The 22,874-nt window shown below is 44.7% G+C and overlaps 1 protein-coding gene across 4 annotated transcripts in view; it reads left to right on the top strand.

The window, feature by feature from the left end:
* SLC25A26 (solute carrier family 25 member 26) overlaps positions 1–22,874 on the top strand; it is a 166,223-nt gene that overhangs the window by 108,625 nt on the left and 34,724 nt on the right. For all 4 annotated transcript variants that reach the window (XM_075005835.1, XM_075005837.1, XM_075005836.1 and 1 more), the window contains 2 exons: positions 3,471–3,515; positions 21,870–21,939. In XM_075005835.1, coding sequence (XP_074861936.1) covers positions 3,471–3,515; positions 21,870–21,939 — 115 coding nt within the window. The remainder of the gene's footprint in view (positions 1–3,470; positions 3,516–21,869; positions 21,940–22,874) is intronic.

The following is a 22,874-nucleotide window of genomic DNA, read 5'->3' as shown; positions in this document are numbered from 1 at the left end:
CGGCAGTTAGTAAGGCAAATAGGATGTTAGGAATTATTAAAAAAGGGATCGATAATAAGACAAAAGATATCATACTTCCCCTATATAAAACTATGGTACGCCCACATCTTGAGTACTGCATGCAGATGTGGTCTCCTCACCTCAAAAAAGATATATTGGCATTAGAAAAGGTTCAGAAAAGGGCGACTAAGATGATTAGGGGCTTGGAACGGGTCCCATATGGGGAGAGGCTAGAGAGACTGGGACTTTTCAGTTTGGAAAAGAGGCGATTGAGGGGCGATATGATAGAGGTATATAAAATCATGAATGGTGTGGAGAAAGTGAATATAGAAAAATTATTTACCTTTTCCCATAATACAAGAACTAGGGGACACCAAATGAAATTGATGGGTAGTAGGTTCAAAACTAATAAAAGGAAATTTTTCTTCACACAGCGCACAGTCAACCTGTGGAACTCCTTGCCGGAGGAGGCTGTGAAGGCCAGGACTCTATTAGGGTTTAAAAAAGAGCTTGATAAATTTTTGCAGGTTAGGTCCATAAATGGCTATTAGCCAGGGATAAAGTATGGTGCCCTAGCCTTCAGAACAAGGGCAGGAGATGGATGGCAGGAGATAAATCACTTGATCATTGTCTTCTGTTCCCCTTCTCTGGGGCACCTGGCATTGGCCACCATCAGCAGATGGGATGCTGGGCTGGATGGACCTTTGATCTGACCCAGTATGGCCATTCTTATGTTCTTATGTTCTTATGTTCTTATCCTCGTTAAAGGTCCACCTTGCCGCCATTTCGGCGTTCAGACACGAGGAGGAAGGGCACACGGTGTTCGCCCATCCCATCCCAACCTCAAAGGGTTGGTAAACCTGTACCCCCCTCGGAAACCGCTTCCACCTCCGTGGAACTTGGACCTGGTGCTTAACGCGCTAACGGGACCACCATTTGAACCCTTGGCCACGGTTTCCCTCCGCCTCCTTACGATAAAGACAACCTTTCTTCTCACAATTACGTCAGCTCGCAGGGTGAGCGAGCTTGCGGCAGTTATGGCAACGCCACCCTGCACTGTTTTTTCCAAGGAGGCGGTAACCATACGGCTGCATCCAGCCTTTGTTCCCAAGGTTTCTTCTGAGTTTCACATTAACGAACCTATTGTTTTACCCTCGTTTTATCCAAAGCCTCACAACTCTAACAAAGAGGTGCGGCTACACCTCCTGGACGTGAGGAGGGCGCTAGCCTTCTATGTAGATAGGACCAAGTCCTTCCGGAAAACGGATAGACTCCTAGTCTCTCTCGCTCCCAAATCAAAAGGAGAAGGTCTCTCTTCTCAGAGAATCTCGAAGCACATCGTATCCTGCATAAAAATATGCTACGAACTCAAAAAGACTCCTTTATTGGCCACTCCCAGGGCTCATTCCACTAGGGCGGTGGCGGCATCAACAGCCTTTTTCAAGGGCGTTGCGCTAAAAGACATTTGCAGAGCGGCGACCTGGTCATCCTATGACACCTTTGCCAAACATTACGCCCTCCACAGGGTATTCCAAGAGGATACCCGTCTCTCGACAGCGGTCCTCTCGGGGACAAGCTGCACATAATCCGATTACCCACCTCCTATCTTGGGTTACTGCTGGGTAGTCACCTATTGTGGAGCACCCACGGGGACACTTTAAGAAGAAAGACAGGTTACTCACCGTAGTAACGGTGGTTCTTCAAGATGTGTCCCCGTGGGTGCTCCACTACCCTCCCATCCTCCCTGCTTCGGATCTCTGTTAGTGTTTTGCAGGAGCATCCGAGGCGGTTGGTCAAGGAACTGGCGGGGACCGGATTGCGCACGTGGCCAGGAGCGCGCAAGGGAGCGGCGCGCGCCGGCGCATGCGCGGTCCGGCAGAAACTGCTTGGAAGATCCAATCTGCGGCGCCGGGCGAGCCCGACACCTATTGTGGAGCACCCACAGGGACACATCTCGAAGAACCACCGTTACTACGATGAATAACCTGTCTTTTTGAGGTGTAGCCATATTAATCTGTAGCTTCACAAATAACAAGCAGTGCCACAGGACTGCTTGTTGTTTGTGAAACTCAGGCTTGGCCTTTTATCAGAACTGGAGGTCATCAGATTGCTCTTTGTGCTTCTCTGTCTGTCTCCACATGTTGTCTCTTGTTTTGCATGTGGAGTGTAAACCCTTTTAGGTAAGGGCTATCTTTTTGTTCCCTGTGTGGTTGGTGCTGACCACTGTTGGGTTCTGGTTGATGATGTGGGTTACTAGATGCTACCAAAATACAAATATGTTACTACAATAATATGAAGTGTGGTTGTAACCATGTCAGTCGCAGGGTATTAGGCTATGTCTCCACTAGCCAGGAAGATCGACCTGCTTGAGGTAGTCTTCTGGAGTTTGATTTTGTGCATCTGATAGGGATGTGCAAAATCAACCTCTCAGGGTCTCTATAGACCCCCGTACTCCTCGTGAGATGCGAGGCGCAAGGGAGATCGATGGGAGAAACTTCTCTTGGCCTTCTTGTTTAGTAGGGAGAGCCATGTAAACTGAGTGCAGATATGTCAATTCTAGCTACACAGTTGCCGTAACTAGAATTGCATATCTGCAGTCGACTTGCTTTGCCTAGTGTAGACAGAGCCTTCATTGGCCCATCGTCTGTCAGTGAGAAACTCAAGCTTTCAGGATTACAGTGTGGAAGAAGAACTCTGTGCTTGAAAGCTTGTCTGTCTTGCCAACAGATGTTCATCCAATAAAACACATTTCTCATCTGTCTTGTCTCTCATGCTAATAATTAATAATAATTGTCTATTTTGTACAATAGAGACAATAAACTTGCAGCTCTGTTTATGCCATTTTTAGTGTCCCTTGACAATGCTAAACATCCCCCTACTTTCATGTAATTTTAGGTGACAGTGCATGTTATCTGACCGTTCCTCACCTGGCTGCATTTGTGGCCTAAACAGTGTGGTTGCTCAACCTTCTTTATGGCTTTTTTGGCTAAAAGTCAAACTGAGAAATTCCTGGCACTAGATTGTATGCGCTATTGCTCTTACAGGCCACCCTGGTAACAATGCGTTAACCTCTCAGTAGGGAACATGATAAACAAAGTAAAAACCACTTTAGTGAAACCAGCCCTCTAACAACAGTGTACATAGAGTAATCCTTACAGATTTATAAATGTAATAAACCAAAAAGCAGTCAAGTAGCACTTTAAAGACTAGCAACATAATTTATTAGGGGAGCTTTTGTGGGACAGATGAAAGCTCACCTAATAAATTATTTTGCTAGTCTTTAAAGTGTTACTTGACTGCTTTTTGTTTTGATAGTATATGGACTAGCATGGCTCCCTCTCTGTTACTATTCATAAATGTAATAAGCTGCAGTTCGTGGAGTGAACAGTAACTGTTCCTAATTTAGCCAACCAAGGAACATGTCAAGCTAATTTGTTTTTGTGACTTTTTTTTTTCTTTACCCCTTCCAGATTCCTTTCTCTCTGGTGCAATTTCCCCTTTGGGAGTCCCTAAAGGTAAGACCCATTAGTGTGTCAAACCTGTGACATTAGACACGTGTGCATCTTAGAGGCTTCTGTGATAGTTTGTTAACCACAAATATGGACACTGCAGAGAATGCATGAACAAAGCTAGTTTTATGTAGGAAAACCATTTGGATGGATGTCTGAATAATGACGGCAATCTAAGCTATAGTGTAGGGACGGAGATATTTTTTTTCTGTCACTGGCCACTGACTCATAGAAAAATCAGCCGGGAGTCGGACACAGGAGGGGAAAATCCCAATCAGCTCACCTGTAGGCAGGGCTGAAATAACTCTCTTGGGGGCCTGTGACTATTTCATTTTGTGGGACCAAAATGAGGGGCTCAGAGTGCGGCAGGGGGCTGTGTGTTGAGTGTAACTGGGAGTTGTGGCCTCTGGGGTGAGGTGCTTGAGATGCAGAAGGTCTCCAGGCTGGAGCCAAGGGGGCTGGGTGTCAGAGGGAGCTCAGGCCCAGGGTCTGGGCAGGAGATAGGGACTAAGAATGCAGGTGAGGTCTCAGCTGCCCTTTGGTGGGGTGAGGGGAAGCAGGTGGCTGAGCACTGGCCTTGCTGCCCTGTGTTCACTTGCAAACACTGTCCTCCACAGCACCTGTTGGCTGGAATTGCTGGCCAATCAGAGCTGCGGGGGTGGAGTCTGAAGGCAAGGGCAGCACAGGGATAGGTTCCCTCCTGGCATTCATGGCTCCAGCTCACAACTTGATATAAATGTTTTCTCTCCAGTTGGTGGCATTGCTTATATAAGGTGAGACGGTTGCCCCACAGGAGGAATCATGGTCTAGTGCAGAATCTCAGAGAGGCCAGACAAGTGAGAAGCCCAAAAAACAAACAAACAAACAAATAACAACAACAAAAATGGGCCTCAGTGATGTAGCCCCTGACTGAGGCTCCTCCGTCTCCTCGTGCTCCAGCCCCATGGGGAATGGGGAGGACCAAGACTGAGGGATTCTTCCAGGCCACATTAACGCTTTTGAGGACCTGGAGCCAGTAGATTTTATGGGCCCTTCTGGCTCTGTGTTGGGGCCAAAAAAGAAGGGTTCATGCAGAGCCGCTTTCTCCCCCTGCCACGAGGCAGAACCCATGGGCCAGATCTGGCCCTCTCTTGCCTTGGCTCCTGCCCACGAAGCTTGGTGCTCCCTGCCGTGGGGGCGCGGGCACGTTGCGAGTCCTGAGCCTTGTGGGTCAGATCAAGGCAAGCCGTGGGCCGGACCCAGCCTGCGTGCCATAGATTTCCCTACCCCAATCTAGTGCTTAAAGCGCAGAACTGGAGTTCACGACTTGATGGTTCTGTTCCCAGCTGTGGTGCTCACCATTCGTAAGTCATCTAATTTTGTGTGCTCCGGTTTTGTCCTCAGAGGGTGAAACTCTTAGTTCTGCTCCAAGGGAGCTTGGGAGGTTAATGCTGGTGAAGTGCTTTGCTGTACTTGCACAGAAGGCAGGACAGAAGTGCAAAGTATTGTTGCAGCCCAGTGCAAATGGTTCAGTAGGATCTTATAGTCATACGGTGGAGGGACATTGGAGTTTTGTTTTAAAGCTCATTGTTCTAGGAGACTTTTCCTTTGGAAAGGAAAGCTACCCAGGCTCACCCCCCTTGAGTGCTTTCCCTCGTTAGCCCTCTGCTGGATGCCAGGATTTCTACTAACATCTCCTGGGATTTTGTATGAATATTATCATTAAACGGGTTGGGCTCCTGCAAATTGTTGGATGACAGCACTGCAAAGCAAAGTCCTCACCTCTAAGCAGCAGGAGTCCTGGCTTCCCCTAGACTGCAGAATCGATGTGCATGGACCCAGCTCTAAAAGAAGCAGTGCTAGGCCTCAGGCGTAGTTCAGATTTCAAGCTGATGCAAAGATGGCTCTCTTCCTTGAGAGACAATTAGCATAAATCGTGCCCAGGGTTCTGGTGATCTAGGCATTTACCCACTTGGAACTTTGTTGAGACCACAAAATCATTTTGCGTAACCAACAAACAGCAGGCAGATGCTAGTAATTTTCATTCATGAGCAGCCATAACTCAGTTCAAGCCAGTGACCAAGGAGGAAAAGAAAAAGAGGAAGCATATCCCATTTTCAGTGCTTTGAGCTATCCTGTCCTTACAGGGCTGACGGATGGGTTCTGTGAAACCCTCTGAAAGCTGGTTGGAAACAGACTTCTGATTGGTGCAACTGCAGATTTTGTATTAGACCCAAACCTTGTCTCCAATATGCTTTTAGGGTGTCTGAGTCTGGACAGAGTCTAGTAATTGCTCAAGCTGTGGGCTTCTAAGCACACTCTTGGCATGAAGATCTTCTCTCTGACTTACACTCTTGAGATTTAGACTTTGCAATCCAATTCCCTAAGACCTCAAACTGGTGCTGGTACCTTACAAGACCCCCGATAGCTCGTGTACTTCACACACCCCTCCCCAAGCCACACTTAAACTATGGGCTCTGTGGATTATGGCTTCACCTTCAATGAGTATGTGATAGTTAAAGTAAGGGGAGCACAGGCCGTGTAAAGGAATTTCTAAACCAGTCACATTTTATTCCAAGATAAGGCACAAGAGAGAGACAGCTCTGTGGAAGAATAAGCATCTGTTCTATGCAGAATACTTGGTAGAGTGTTCTCTCCACTCTAGACCATTTCGAGTTTTTGTCATCTTTTCAGGGCTCCTGGACCCTTTCCACTTCCTTCCCAGTGTTGCCCTCTTGCTTTGGTCTTCTCTAAAATGGCCAGTGAGAACCTCCCATTTATAAAGTTCCATCCTCTCCCTTCAGTTGACTCTTCTGCACGGCTTCAGGCGTATTATTGGGTGATTTTTTTTTCTTTTTTTTTTGCTTAGTTGCAACCCACCTAAGTTCAGCTTCCTTTTGGTGGCAGCTAGCTCGTTGTTCTAGGTGGCTTCTTTATTGGAAAGGAAAGCCAGCCAGATTCCTGCCTCATGATTGCACTCCTTTGTTAGCCCTCTGCTAAATGTCAGGGTTTCGCCTAACATTTGTGCTAAAGATGGGACTTTGCAGTTCCAAGAGCAAAAGCATGTAGAATTGATTGTTATCAAAATGGCATTCAAATAACAGAATGAAATTAACAAGTTAATGTAGGCCTGAACAGACAGGGATGGTTAAATTGGAGCCAAACACCTTGGTAGCACCATCCAGGCAATGCAGAAGGGCTGGTTGGGGGAGGTTAGCCTCGCCCCTTCCACCCGAGGTCCAGCTCCTCGTGGGAGGGCCCAGAGCCAGTTCCCCCACCCACCTCCCAGCCTTTCCCAGGGGCCTGGTGTTTCTCTTCTCAGCCCTGCAGACAAGCATCATTCCAACACATTGACGTTTCAACATCTGGTTTTGCCCTGAAACGAGACACATCAACACACAGAAAAGCGTTTGCAGCATGAAAAGATCTGGAAAAACTTCCGATCAGAAATATTCAAATGAATAATTGTTCGATCTCCAGAGGAAACAAAGGCTTGTGTGGATTGTCAGTGGGTTGTCCCTCACGCAAAATGGATGTGGACAATTCCCTGTGTTTCATGGAGGAAATGTTTCTGGCAAAAGATCAGCTCTGACTTCCAAGCAGTGAGTCAGATACCTGCCATCAGCCCAATGGATGCAGATAGATACATGCTTACTATACCGGCAAGGTGCAAGTGAGCCGAAACTGCGGCAAGGGTAACAGGCTCAGGGTGTGTGTGCATGTAGGGGGGCAGTGACAGTCCTGTTTTTACTCCCAGCACAGCTAATCTGCTGGGGCTGCGCTCTCTGGCTCCTCGCAGCCACAGGTTTCCTAGCACATCCCCGCACCAGCCTGGCTCTGCCTCTTTCGATCAGTTCCACCCAGCTGTGGCGCTGGATGGGGAACGGTCGTACTTCTGCGTGGACTGTGCCACAGCACCCTTCCACCTGGTGGTGAATGGTGATGGGACTTCCATCGGGGCCACCAGCCCTGCCCCCTGCTATGCACCTGCTCCACCCCCTCCCGCCTCTTCCCGCTCTCTGTCTCCTTCCCCTCCCCACCCCCGGCCCACTTCTTCCAGTGAATGCAGTGACTGTCCAACCCTTGTCCTGGCCTGGCCTGAAAGCAGTGTGTTTTAGGGCTGCACTGCTTCAGGGGAGGGACAGGACCTCCCCATGTTCACTGGAAGCAGCACAGCGCTGATGGTGAGTGCAGGGGTACGGCAGGTGCTGGGGGTGCATGTGACCCCCTGTGCACCCCCACATATCTCCCCTGCTTCCTCAGTGCAGTGGTTGTGAGGGTCAAATGAGCTGTCCGTGCTTTAGACAGGAACCCCAGTTTTCTGTTGTATTGTGCTAACAGCTGGAGGCCACAATCATGGCTCCATCATGAGCTGCTCGCATAGAAAGAAGAGGTTCTCGCTACCCCCAAGACCTTACCTCCCACTATAAGATGAGAGCCAAAGGGGAGGATGGGGTAACACCAGGGAATAGCGAGAGGCTGAGGATTGACATAATAAGCAGCAGACCAGATGCTGAGCTGTTCTTGAGCGTTTTGTAGGACTCTCCGCCCAATGTGCTCATTGCAATGCTATCTGAGTGTGGTATCTGGGAATTGTCCTGTCGCACAGGAGAACTTCAGCTACCTTATTAGGAATCTGTTTTTATGCCAGAGTCCAGGAGCAGATTTCAGTGAATTCATCGTCTGCAAACCTGACGTGACACCATAATTTGCTAGTGCAGCGTCATTGCTCTGGAGACATCAGACGGCAATATAAAAAAGTGCCCTGTGCTCTCTAAAAGCACATAAAGCAGGAACACGATGTAGCTCTTCACAGAACATAAAGCTGTTTTAACAAACCTTCATGTAGTGGTGGTGATAAAATGTATTGTTTAAAACCTAGGCTGTAAAGCAGAGGGTTTGGATTTAGCTGGCTAAGTAAACAAGTCATTTCGGATTAGACATCACACATAACTTAAATGGTTGGTGAATAATTCCGGCAACACTTAAACTGGACGGCTCATACCATAGCCCGGTTTCAATATGTCCTACACATAGTAACCCGTTACTGAGCATAGGGAGTTGAAAATCCTGCACACACCCTTGAGTCATTTCCATTACGGCATCCTGAGAAAGAGCTAGAGGTTTGTCACATCAAAGTCGCGGCCATGCAAGCAGAAGCCCTGGCTATAAAGTAGCTGATTGCAGATGATTGAATTAAACTCTTTATTTAAAAAAAATGCTAATGCAAAGAAGAAAAGTTCTGGCCCAGTCGGCCGTGAAAATGTAGCATCATCACCTGTATGATTCAGCAGCAGGTCTTCTCCCAGGTTCTTTGAGGGGAGGGGAGGAAATAGCAAAGAGAGTCAGCTCAAAGCGCTGACACAGAAGCTTTAACTCTCATTATGGACTGGATAAAGCAGTTATATTGGGCTGTTTTAGAGGGGTTGGGTGTGAAGGGGGGTAATATACCCTACATCATAGTACATGTAATGAGATATGTAGGATCAACTCATTGCTGTGGCTGATAGAATCAGAGATTGTGGCTGAATGATTTTATGGCCATTAATAAAATCTGTAGTTGTATAAACCAAGTCGTTGGTGACTCACTCTCATAGGTCTGAGCACCAGTAATTACTGCAGGGTCAAGGAAGGTATCTCGCCTACCCACAAAGCACAACTGCCTGATCGAGATGCAAGGATTACCCTCCATTGAGACGTCAGCCAGCCAGAGCACTGGACTTGAAGAAGTAGTAGTTGGAGCCCATATATGCCAAATCATATGTGTCTACATCCTATTCTTGTCCTTTGCTTTGCCCCAAACAGCCATGTGCTAATCTTGTACTTAACATTTGTTCTCTGAAAAGTCATTGGCCATATTGTAACACAGCACCATTATAACAGGAAACACTGACACTACTGCATGAAACATATTATATTGCCTATAATGGCACTATAACATGTATAGACAATTAGAGAGGATACCACACAAGTAAGGGTACTCAGAAAAGGGGCATTAGCAAAGGGTGCATTGAAATGATTGGCAAAATAGGACTTTATTAATGAAAATCTGCAGTGGAGGCTTCACTTCAGCTATGCGGGTATCTGGAATGAGCACACAGGCTGGAACTAGCTGATGCATGTGCCGTTCTCTTCAATCATTGTATCGCTGAACGGTTATAAAAAAAAACAAAGCAAGCACTGGGAATTGTTTTTTACACATCCAGTAGTTTTACTGGAAGGCAAACAATGCCTGGTTTATAGTAAAGCAAGTCCAACGCTGTTACTCACATTTACACACATACACCTGCCAAAAAAAAAAAAAGGCAAAAACCAACTCTGCGTGCACAACAGTCTGTTACAGTGATTTGGATTTGGATTTTCTTTTTTAATTTTAATATAAGAAACTAGAAAGGAGGGTATTTCCCATTGATATTTTAATATCAAACACAGCAAACAGGAGAAATGTTTTAATCCTGTTATAAAATTTTAGGTTACTCTAAAGGTAAGCACTTCTGCAGAATGCCACTATGGCAGCTTGGCTTGGAGAGCAGCAAGCACTTAAGTGTGCCAGTCCCAGGTCAACTAGCACTGCTATGGCAAAGCCAGCACCTTAGATTTTATTTGCAATCCAACTGGCAGTTACTGCAGATAACAGGGTGCATGTGCTGCCTGGGAACCCCCCATTTATTTTTTGCATGAGTTCTGGATTTGGGGTAGCATAAAATGTAATCCAATGTACAGAGCATTGGCTACGTAACTTGCTACAGAAGTACCATTCACCTCATTCTGCAGAGGAGTGTCAGATGGCAGGGATACTGCTTTGGGGTGAAAGTGTGTGCTGGCTCACAGTGATTGCTGCAGATACTTGTCTCTGTCCAATAACATCTATTTTCCTTTGAGCTGGCCTTCCACTGTAGGTTTTACCTGTTTCAGGATGTCTTATCCTACATATTTTCATTTTTTTTAGAAAACCTTCCTGGAAGTAATTTTGGCCTCCTCAATTATTCTGTTGGCGATGTAGAAATATAGGACATATGTGCAAGGACAAATATTTAAGACTCGAATGTCTGAATTGAGGATGCCTCGCTTTGAGCACATCGATATCTATTCATCAGAAATGGCTACTTCCTAGAAAAGCCATGGCAAAATAAAAAATAACAGCTCCATAACTCTCTGTGTGGAGCCAACCAAGATCTATGTGTACTGAACCCTTCTGTTATGGGAAACATCACTCTGTCCTCTTGCTTCTTGTACTGGAGATAAAAACGACTACGCTTCAGGCCCAGAAATAGTTACTCTAGCACAGCTGTGAATTGAGAAGGCTCTCTGTGTAGGCCAGCTGTTGTGTTGTAAGAATGAGGCCAGGTCTACGCTACACCTTAAAATAGATTACAGATAGGCAGTAGATCATAGCTCGAGTCAACTTATCTACAGTCGACTTACCTGGCTGTCCTCACTGAATGCGGTTGACGGGAGAAACTCTCGCATCGATCTCCCTTACTCCTTGTGAGATTGAGGAGTACTGGAGTCAACTGCAGACCCCTGATAGTTTGATTTTGCACAACCCCCCACTGTGCTTGTGAAATTGAACCTAAGAAGATTGACCCTGGCCGGGTCACTCTACTGGATAGTATAGATGTACCCTGAAATTCCTCTGACCTTTTGTGCAATGGAAGTGGAGCAGGCAGGAGCGGAGGAAGATGATAGAAGTGGAGCAGAGGAGACCATGTGAAGGCTTTTTGGTTTTTAAAGTGCTTTACTTTTCAGAGTGAGAACAGAATATACTCGGCTCTTTTATGTCCTGTGCCTCACAGTCTGATTCTGAGGTGAGCCAGGTATGAATCGATATTTAAGTCCGGAATGGACTGTTGTGATTATCTTGTCTGACATCTTGAATCGCCCTAGCCAGAGATCACCATTTACATTCCTCTTCCTCCTACCCCCACCTCTTGCTCCACCTCTGAAGGCTGCCGTGAACTCTACTGCTTGGATGATGCTGAGATACATCTTCAAACCCCTCAAACTCTGGGGTCAAACCCTAGCATTGTTGAAAACAGCAGGATTTTTGCCATTGGTGTAACTGGGGCTAGCATTTCTCCCTGCCCTGTGTTGGGCAAGAAATAAATATGGGATTGAGTAGAGACAGTGGCATGCCTGGCTTACAGCAGGGTTCCCACCTCAAGTCTCCTTTAGACCACTGTGCAAAGGCCATTTAAGTGGGGTTTTGCATTGAAGGAGAGGAAGCAGCTTTTGGCTTTAATTGTTGTTTGAGTGAGCTGAAAATGCCTCTGACTGTAATTTAAGAAGAATTAAGAGGTGTGAAGTGCTCCCACCATTAAAGCAAAAGACCAAAATTATTTTCCATAAAACTGGAAACCAACCCACAGACGTCTTAACAAAGGTGGGATGTGTTAAAATCTAGTCAAACTGGGCCTAAAGATAGTTTTCCCTGGGCTGTAGCTAGGTGGCCACCATATTTTTGAGTTTGAGAGCTAGCCTCGCAGTTCTTTTCAATTGTACTCAGTTACATGGAATTCAAGAATAAATGAACCCTATTCCAAACTTTAAAGCATTTCATATCAGGCTATATCATAAGTATTTGCCCATACCTCTCTCCCTCTGGGTAATGATCAGGCTGCTTTAGGGATTAAGACTAATCATCCAATAGCATTAATGAGTCTGCCATTTGCTTAGGTGCTACATCATGAAAAGCAATTTGCAGTGCATGGTTCCAAGGCATGATGTAACCTCCAGCCAATCAGGAGCCTGCATTCCATTGGCATAAAAGCTAGATTTTTTTCTCTCAAAAGAAAAAAGCAGCCAACAGCTGTTCTGCAAACAAAACTTACTTTAATTAGTGTCGTAATTGCAGTCATTCAGCTTTTAAACTCTGTCAGAGGCATTCTAGCACGCCATGTGCACTGAAGGGAAAGAGACAATGCAGTCATTTCGTGCTGTATTACAGACACATTTTGAGAAAGCTGGATAGCCCTGGAATGTCAATTTGAAAGAGGAGACGTAAAACAGGCTCTCAGCCTACGTCTGTACTGCCATGGAAGTTTGACCTGCTCAGGGTTGATCTTTTGGGGTTTTGTTTCGTGCATACACGAAATGGACTTTCTGGGGTCAATGGTGACCCCAAAACTCCTTGTGAGTGGCAAGAATTAAGGAAGGTCAATGGGAGAAATGCTACCGTCAGCCTTCGTCCATGAGGACAGTCCAAGCAGCCAACTGCTGATCGGTCAATTTTAGCTATGCAGTTGACATATCTAAAACTGCATTTCAGCAATCAACTGTTGTGTCTCATGTAGATGTAGCCTCAGATTTTGAGAGGAAAGGCCAGATTGTGATTCTCTTAGTCATCCTGTCTTTGATTATGAGTAGTCCACTGAAGTCAATTAACTTGTTATTGAATCAGTGGGACCCACTAGTGGAGGAAAGTACTACTCAGTATAAGGGTATCTGAGTTGTGCCTGAAATGTTTCCCAAATGTTGTGCCAATTGAACTTAAAGAATTTTTAATTGACTCATTCACTCAGGTGTAGATGGAGCAGGTGTTCATAAACAGGTAGCAAGGGTACAGCTGCTCTAGTTTTAAGTTGTTTTAAGTTTTAAATTGCTCTTCTGAACTACACTTCCTTACCCCAATGCTTCTAGGATACTAGAAAGATATTTTCCATAGTATCTAAGTGTCACTGGTACATTATGCCAGCAGTGACCAATAGGAATTCAAAGTGCGCCACACTTGTAGTTGTCGACTGTCCATATTTGCCACTTTATATTATACAACAGTTTATTAAATAGTGTTAGAAAAATAAATACCTTCTGGCCTTTGAAACTAAGAGATGACATCATAATCACAGACACAAGTATGGCAACATGACTCACTGCAGCAAAGAAAGGCTTTGACCCTTGTGTAGTCTGTAAAACCACGCCCCCCCCCCCCGGCCCCAGACTGCGGGGTGGCGCAGCTCCAGCTGTTCCCTGTGAGTAGCACGCAGATAGCAGCACTGCCCCCGCGTGTTAGAGGGCCTGATACCAAGCCCCTATCCTTGCCATGCCTTGCAGTGCTCCCTTTCAGCATGGGCAGTATCAGTGCCTTCAGGGGTTCCCCGCTAGCTGGCAGGCTTCCTCAGCTGGGTGAGCAGCCAGTCCTAATCATCTTGAGCAAGTGTGATGGATTCGAAGATTTATTATTTTTCATGAATTAGGTATGCATGCATTCGCCACAACAGTGTGCTGTTTGTCACATGTGGCAAGTAGCAGACGTTGGACACCGCAGCATTATATGCTACTGTTTCCTCAACATGTGGGAGATGTTTTCCTTAACCAGGTTCTTCGCACATCCATTTTAGTTTGAGTCAAGCTAGAGATGAGTGGGACGGGAGAGCGAGAGGCATGAAACACATTTAATATGGGAAATGTGCTGTTGCATGTAAGCCAACATTTTGTTCTTTTTCTATCAACGTATCTGGAATTTGGGTGGGTTTGAGATGTAGCATCAAGTTCACCATTGGCATGAGTGAGTGCAACATATAAATGCACACAGGGCTTATCCCAGAAGGGAACTTAGCCCGTGGTGTTTGTCCCATTCTTGTGCACATAAAATGTAACTGGAGGGAATATTTTAGCTGTGTTTGGCCCCTCGCTTTTCCACTACACATGTAAAACTTGGAAATGTGCCTATGCTTCTATTTTTTTTAATTGGAATTTCTGTCCACCAGCTTACTGTACCTCATGAAAAGGACTGCGGTGTTCTATAGAAAAATCCCAAAGCTCTATTTAAAACCATAGCCTTGGAGTAACTTGCTGTAGTATATTTTCAGAAAGCAGCTGTGCATGAACCCAACCCAAGACCACAGAGAATGTAAATCACAAATGGCAATTGAAAGTAAAGTCCCTTTCTGCCAGCCTCTCTTAAGATCCCCAAATTAAAAATAAATATTTAAAGTTTCTACATCGCTAATCTCAATTTTGCAGACTGAAGGGTGTTGCAAATGTTACGCAGCTGCAGGTTTTTTATGCTCACTAGTGGAACCTAGTGAAAAAAGTGAATTTAGTCCATGGGCTGCAGTGATGGTCCTGAAGCATTAGGAAAGTGAGCAACAGATTTTGCTAGTACAGTAAGGTTTTAAAGTAGAGTGTCGTAGAAGCAATGGCAAAACAGACCTAGGCCATTGTAGAATCTTAAGGCAGAATGCAGCGTCAAGAGATTTCCAAGGGGTAACACTGGTAGATTCACAGTCCAACACCCGAGTGATCCTGGTGTACACCTATGTAGCATATGAGTTTCCCTGAGAATGCACAGGTGTATGAAGCTCAGTAGATGTGCTGATCAAAAAAATCTCATTAGGATGACATTGCGTGGAAATACCCAGCCTCGCAATATGTTGCTGAGACTTACCATTTTAGTAGAAGAAAGGGAGGCTCAGAAATAATAAATACCCTATTAAATGAGGCTGGATGACATAAGAAGATGCTAATGTGATACAGACATTTTCATCAACATATCACTGATTCAGGTCTGCCTAAGGACGTCATGACTGACTCAGTCTCTGTTACCTAAAGACATGGCTTTCTGATGGATGCTCAGTGGCCTATGGAAAATAGTTCAAATATCTCATTTTAGTTCCTTGTGGGCACGTGCCAAGCTCCAAAAATAATTGCTGCTAATTGGACTCCTCATTGGCAGCCCAACCCGAGAAATAATGGAACGAATAGGCGTGGAGATTGAACTCTTGTCTCACCCCCAGAGTTAACTCATCCCAAAGAACATGTTAATATGAGTAGTAAGGAATGTTGGTAAGTCCATTTCCCATGCATTTTGACTGTGCGATAGATATTGAGAGTGTTTAGCTTTCCAATCTCCAGCCTTGGAGGAGAATGGATTTATCTGTGGCCACATTGCTATGCAGCAGCATTACTGTAGTGCCATAGTGTGCTCTACTTCGAAAGAATCATAGAATATCACAGCTGGTAGGGGCCAGATCATCCCTGACAGATATTTATCTAACCTGTTCTTAAATCCCTCCAATGATGGAGATTCCACATTCTCCCTAGGCAATTTATTCCAGTGCTTAACCACCCTGACCAGTGTTTCCTGGAAGCTGAGCGCCTGGGTGGCCACCCAGGAGAGATTCAGGTGCCGCCTAGATGATTAGCAGAGTGTCTACAGCACCCACAGCAAGCAGCTTGTGTTTCTATTGATGGTGCACATCCTCCTATGCTTTGATTCACATAACATTTATTCTGCCCACGTGTGGAACAAATTAGAGGGAACACTGGTGCTGAGCCCTTCTGGGGCTGAACTGTTACAGAGTCTGTGTTGATCTGCAGGGGGAGCGGTAACTGTCCCCTCTCAAACCATGTCTGAAGGTCACACCTACCCCATCCCTGTCCTGCCCAGGCTGTCAGCCTCTATCACTTTCTTGCTTACTTGAACATGTCACTCCTTTGTGTCTTCTCCTTTGCTGCTCTGAGGAGAAGTTCCCCATAAACATGCAGAAATGGAACGAATTCAGAACTCTCCTTTTGCTGTGAGAGGTGCAAAATCCTTCACCGTGGCTAGGCTGCTGGAGTGCTGAGACCACTGCTGTTCATAATAACTAGATTGTCTCATTGCTTCCCTGCACTCTTGTTGGGCTCTAAGGAACCATCCGTTGCCTCTTGTGGTTAGACTGTAAGCTCTTGCAGGCAGAGACTACCTTTGTTCACTGAGTTCAGCACTTATCACCAGGGGGTTCTGGTGTGAGACGGGGGCTCCAGGTGCCTACAGCCATACAAATAATAATCATAAAGCACTGGACTGGAACACAGCAGATCTAGATTTGGTTTCCAGCTCCGCTGGAGCCCATCTTTGAAGTCCTCTTAATTTCTCTCTCCTCCTGTCCCCCATCTGTAAAAGTAAAAAATTAGAATTATAATACGACTGTTTTGTCTTGTCTCTTTCAACTGGAAAGCCACTGGAGCAAGAATGGTTGTGTGTGTGTCTGTCTACCCAGAAAAATAGGGTCATGATCTTGGTTGTCTTCTAGGTGCTACATTAATACACATAACACTTCAGCTCTAATTGTTCTGAATATTGGCTTCTGTTGATGGGCTTTCTGGAGCATTTTGGCTACCTGGTACAGAACTGTTCAGTATAAGGCTGGATTGGTGGCGAGAATGAGAAACATGAGGTTATCGACGTATAAAGTAAGACCTAGCCTATCGCAAAGTTATGTGTCACTGTGAAAGGATAGAAAGTTATATTACAACTTTCCACTAAGGCTGTCAAACAATTACAAATTAATCATGATTAACTGCTGTTTGAATTGCAGTGTTAAACAACAGCGGAACATCATTTATTTAGGATTTCCGATGTCTTCTACATTTTCAGTTACATCATAGAATAGAAAGTGTACAGTGCTCATGTTATGTGGTTATTTATTACAAATATATGCACTTTCACGATAAAAAATTGCATTATAGCACCTGTAGGTAGTGAGTTGAAAAATTCAAATTCTTTTGTTTTTTTACTGGTCAAATATTTGTTATAAAAATAATCTTAATAAATGAGCACTGTACACTTTTTTATTTGTGACGTAATTGAAACTGCAGAAAAATATCCACAAATATTTATAATAAATTAAAATTGATATTCTATTAGGCTGTGTCTACACTTTTATTACTCTTTGGAAAGAGGCATGTAAATAAGGGAAATTGAAAATGCAAATAAGGTGCAGATTTACATATCTGGCACCTCATTTAATTATATTTCTTTCAAAAGAAGAAAAGCAGCATAGACGCGGCTCTTTTGAAGGTGAACCCCATCTTTGAAAGAGCCCTTATTCTTTAAAAAAAGGAAGATTCGCATTTAAAGAATTTGCAAATGACGCACCAGATATGTAAATCGGCACCTCATTTGCATTTTCTATTTCCCTTATTTGCATGCCTCTTTCAGAAGAGGAATGAAAGTAGAGACACAATCTTATTGTTTAAGAGTGTGCTTAAGTGGTGATTAATCACAATTCATATTTTAATTAAGTTAATTTGCTGTGAGTTAATCAACTGAATTAACTGCAATCAATTGACAGCCCTAATTTGCACTGTACTAGATAGTTTGAGTACACATCCTTTGTATTGTTTTATGCAGTGCCAAGATGTACACATAGAACTATGTATATGTCACATCAAAGAGTTTACAAATAATTTGCATGAGATGGAGCTGGAAGGCCAGAGAGCATCCAGATTGCATGAGAGTCCAAGCGCTTCAGCTAGAAGATTTATTTCCAATTTGTTACTCATAAGGGAAGAGCGAGCGATTGGGATGAGGGTCCTTTGAAGTGAAAACAAAGTCTTTTATTCATGCTGCAGTTTAATAGAATACACATGATACAGGCTTGGCATTGTGGCCTGTTTGCTTTCCAACAGTGTGAAGGGTGGTAGAAATGGGAATTGCCCTGGGAAAAGAAACCCTCATTATTTCATGCTTTTTCTAATAGGCCAAACTTTGGCCCATCACACAGCAATGAACTGGGGAAACAAGATGACCAAATTTTTGCATGTAGTTATATTGCTAATTATTCAGTGTGATTATAGTATGTTAAATGAGCAAATGTTAATGTGATTATTCCACTTGCTAAGGCCTTGGTCTTGTTAACAGTTATGAATGCATGTAGTTTGGTCTATTGGCTCTAGAATGGGGAATCAGGAGATCTGAGTTCTAATCCTGCTTTTCCCACTAAGCTTTTGTGGGAGTTCAAGCAGTTACTTCAGTTTTTGTGCCTCTGTTTTCTCTACCACATCACATTTAGACTGGAATGGTTTTGGGGACAGGATCTGTCTATTGTATGTCTAGCAAAATGGAGCTATGGTCTAGATTTGGACCACTGGGCATTACATTGATACTCAGGCCTGCTGACGGGGACAGAGGTGGGGTCAAAGGGGGAAACTTCTCTTGGGACAGGTGTTTAAAAGGGGCCTGGCATGACTATGAGGAAGTGGGGTGGCAGCACTGTGGTCCCAGTGGTGCTGAGGGCTGAATGCTTTAGGCCCCGCCCCTTCTGCCCTGGGTCCTGCCCCTTCCCAGGCACGGAGCCAGGTCCTCCTTCCATCTTGCCCTGGGGCCCATGGTGGCTATCGCTGACGCTGTTGGTTTTGGTGCTGACTGTAATAAGCAGTTCCACTGAATTCAGTGTTTAAGTGTTGGGAGATATATGTTTGCAGGAACAGGGCCTTAGTTTTTTTACATCATGGCATTTGTTACCTTCTTATACAAGAGTCTGTTAATTCTGTGCTTAATTCTGCTTCAGTGGTATCAAAACCACCTTGGACTGATCAGTTTGAGTCCAGAGAAATGGGAATTTTGGCCTTAGTTTGAAATCCACTGTACTGCAAAGCCCTGTCTGCAGAGGCTGGATTTTCAGGAGTAATCATGGGACCGTCAGACTGTAAGGTTGGTCTATGGAATACATTTAATTAGAACAGACACAATCCAGCGAAAGAGATGTTCACTTTCCCGCTTGGCCCAGGGCACTTGTTCTTTTTGGTCTCCCCACCTTTTGGATTGATGTGTTTATTCCCCATCTTTCTTTGTTGTATGGGTTTGGAATGCCGTGTGAATTACAGAAATCGGAAATGAAAGGAAATTCATTAGGTCATCTTGGCCAGTCACTGCCAATTTAGGTTGATTCCCTGTGGTAGGACCTTGAGTGCTTTCTCCAATCTAGTTTTAAATGACTCATGTGAGGGGGCTTTCCTCACTTTCCAGGGAGACTGCTCCATAATTTAGTAGACCTCACTGTTAGGGAATTTTCTTCCTGTTATCCAGTCTTCATTCTGCTTTAGCCTAATTTCAACAAATTGTTCCTAGCTATGCTCCACTAAGCAGTTTTCCACCCTGTTCGGTGCTTTGCAAATACCTGTTGTCAATTACAGCCATAGTCTATGGGAATTAATCACCATTTGCCTTGCTTGGCTGGGGTCTGTTTTTACATAACTCCACTGCAGGGCCAGATGGGTTCTTTTCAGCACAGCTTTTCATCCAGAATAGCTTTTCTGAGATAAATGCAGCATGTCAGTATGCAGGGGAGCCCCTAGATTAATTCATATTTGAACATTTGTATAAACACACACTGCTCCTTTCTTTTAGACTGCAGAAAGGAACTGAATAAGACTTTATAGAAATGGCATAAGCAAGCCAGCCTCTCTCTAGCTGCTCATAAAAGCTCAGGGTACGCATTTTAGATAGACCTTTCAGTCTGCCCTTCATTTTCCTGCTCATTCTTCAGGGGACACTCCTGTTGTCTGCTGTGTTTTGAATACATCGGCGTTTGTATCTTCTCACACACACGTACACATCAGACCACTGACACACACGGCGTTTTCCATGCAATCCATGAGATTGCTCTTTGCAAGCAAGACTCTTCATTGCACTGACTGTGGTACTGCCGTGCTGGTTGTTTATTATACCACATGGGATCGTTTCACTAGTCTCTTGTCCTCTCCTCCTCAGCCTCCCTGTTGATCTCCATCTTTTCTGTTTCCGTCATAACTTGTTTGGGGCAGGGACTCTATGGCTACGTCTACACGTGAAGCTGACATCGAAGTAGCTTATTTCGATGTGGCGACATTGAAATAGGCTATTTCGATGAATAACGTCTACATGTCCTCCAGGGCTGGCAACGTCGACGTTCAACATCGACGTTGTGCAGCACCACATTGAAATAGGCGCAGCGAGGGAACGTCTACACGCCAAAGTAGCACACATCAAAATAAGGGTGCCAGGCACAGCTGCAGACAGGGTCACAGGGCGGACTCAACAGCAAGCCGCTCCCTTAAAGGGCCCCTTCCAGACACAGTTGCACTAAACAACACAAAATACACAGAGCTGACAACTGGTTTCAGACCCTGTGCCTGCAGCATGGATCCCCAGCTGCCGCAGCAGCAGCCAGAAGCCCTGGGCTAAGGGCTGCTGCACACGGTGACCATAGAGCCCCGCAGGGGCTGGAGAGAGACCGTCTCTCAACCCCTCAGCTGATGGCCGCCATGGCGGACCCCGCAATTTCAATGTTGCGGGATGCGCAACGACTACACGGTCCCTACTTCGACGTTCAACTTCGAAGTAGGGCGCTATTCCCATCCCCTCATGGGGTTAGCGGCTTCGATGTCTTGCCGCCTAACGTCGATGTTAACATCAAAATAGCGCCCGGCGCGTGTAGCCATGATGGGAGCTATTTCGAAGTTAGTGCCACTACTTCGAAGTAGCGTGCACGTGTAGACACGGCTTATATGTGTTCGGTTCAGGTAAGGCTGCCTGAACTTAGTTGCTGCCATCATAAAACTCAATATGGGTTTTTTTAGTTGACAGCACCCACAGCAGAGGGCCAATTTTCCTTCTACAAAGCAGATGGAGTCATAATGCTCCAAACGCTTAGGATAGTCTTTACTATGATCTATATAATTTGGACACGTGGTGTTCCAAGCAGTTCATCCCCACTGCAGAGCCCCTGTTCCTCTTCTAAGTTGCAGGGTGACATCATCGAAGGGGATTTAGTAGTTTAAATCACATTTTCAATAGTGGTGGAGTCTCCTATGGGGCAAAGTTGTTTTTGAAAATGGGACAGAGGAGCCTAATCATGTACTTTTGACAATTTTCCTCACTATCTTTATGAGTTCTTATGCTAAAATTTGGCATCCAGAATAGTCCGTGTAAATGAATGGATTGGAGCGTGCTGTGTGGGGAGGAGAGCAACGTATGATGCCCACGCATGATCTCATGAAGCGGATCTTTGCTCGTTAAAGCTTATGCGCCAAAATGTCTGTTAGTCTGTAAAGTGCCACAGGCCTTCTCATTGTTTTTGCTGATACAGACTGACACGGCTACCCCTCTGATACATGATCCCCAATGAGACTGGATTATAAGTCAGGGTCTGAATCAACAAATATGAACCCAGGAGTGATTTTAAAGAAGCACAGTGGGTGGGAGGGGGAAAATAGTTCATCTATAATAAAATAGGGGCTGTTTTTCCCCCTAAACAGCATGTATGGGGTGGAAAGGCAGAACTAAATATCAGCTTTTTGCATGTTTTTAGCATTCTGCTTTGCATCATTTTATTTGCCCCCCCAAAAGAAATCATGAAAAATTTGCAACTCTGCTTTGCTGCAGGTTTAAATGTTTACATATTAAATCGCTAACAGTGATTTGCTTCAAGGCCTCTTCAGTTCCCCACATCTTTCTCACTCCATCTGCTTATTTGAGCACAAAAGTTCCTTGGGAAAAACCACTTATTACATCACTGAAGAATGCCACAAAAATAGCTTTTCACTTTAGTTCCCATCTTGGGAGTTAACTCACATGGGGATCAGCTAGATTCAAATGCTTAATAACTTCTTATTTTCCTTTCTCTTTAAACACAGGATCTCTGGTCATGGAAGCAGGGTCACGTGGTTGATTCTTGGCAGTCGGCAACCTGTGGAGCTTTTGCAGGTGCAAAGGATTATATGTTATACTGGGAAAGGCTCAAGAAGAAAGGAAAAAAATGTGCAAATCTATTAAGTACAGCAGAACAACATTCTTTTGTAATTCTAGTTTGTTTAGAGGAAAATGGAACCAGTTATTGTTTGGAAGAATGAAGGTCCCTTCCCGAGAGTGAAGGGGAGAATGCTGAAAAGGGTGCTTGCTTGAAAGACAACCAATTTGTTTTTGACAAATTTCTGTTATTTAAAAACTGGGAGCCTGTCAGTCAAGCTTGCAGATTATCTTGGAGTTGATTTGTAAAATCCTCCAAGAGGAGAGGCTTTGCTTGGGTGCGGGTCCATGCAGCTGTCTGCCCCGAGCTGTTCTCCAGGGGTTTAAATGATTGCTGGGAGAAACCATGATTCACCATTCATGTGACAGTTTTGACAGCAGCACAGATTAACTAGAGTCAGGAGAGCAGAGGATAGCACTGCAACAGCCCGGAGGCAGGACAGAACATCTGGGCAATCTCCAGACGCTAGCACAGGAATAAAGAATGGCAGAATACAATATTGCACTATTTGTTACCAAACAAGCCAAAAGTTAATTGAATTCTTGAGTATGCCTCTTGCCCTCGTTCAGCCTACTGTAGATGTTTAAAATAACTTAAAAATGTCAATTAATTAATGACTCATCAATATATTTGACAAGGTACAGAGAAGAAAAACAACAAACTGTCTTAATAGAAAAACTAGATTAGTTGTAAGGAGATGAATGGCCAGAGCTTTTCCCAAAGGATGTAAAATACAGTTTAAGATTCCAAATTGGTAACAGAATATATGGAAAGAATAAATCTTGTTTAAAAGCAATAATAACATTTCTGAAGCTGGAGATGAATAGCGAGTAAGTTTCGGCTTTGGTAATCTGCTGATGTACTAGAAAAGGGCCCTTACGTTGTCTTTAAA

The sequence above is a fragment of the Carettochelys insculpta genome, chromosome 11 (genome assembly GCF_033958435.1).
Source record: "Carettochelys insculpta isolate YL-2023 chromosome 11, ASM3395843v1, whole genome shotgun sequence".
Lineage (NCBI taxonomy): Eukaryota > Metazoa > Chordata > Testudines > Carettochelyidae > Carettochelys > Carettochelys insculpta.
The sequence above is the reverse complement of the archived record's forward strand: the minus strand, read 5'-3'. Positions and strand labels throughout refer to the sequence as shown.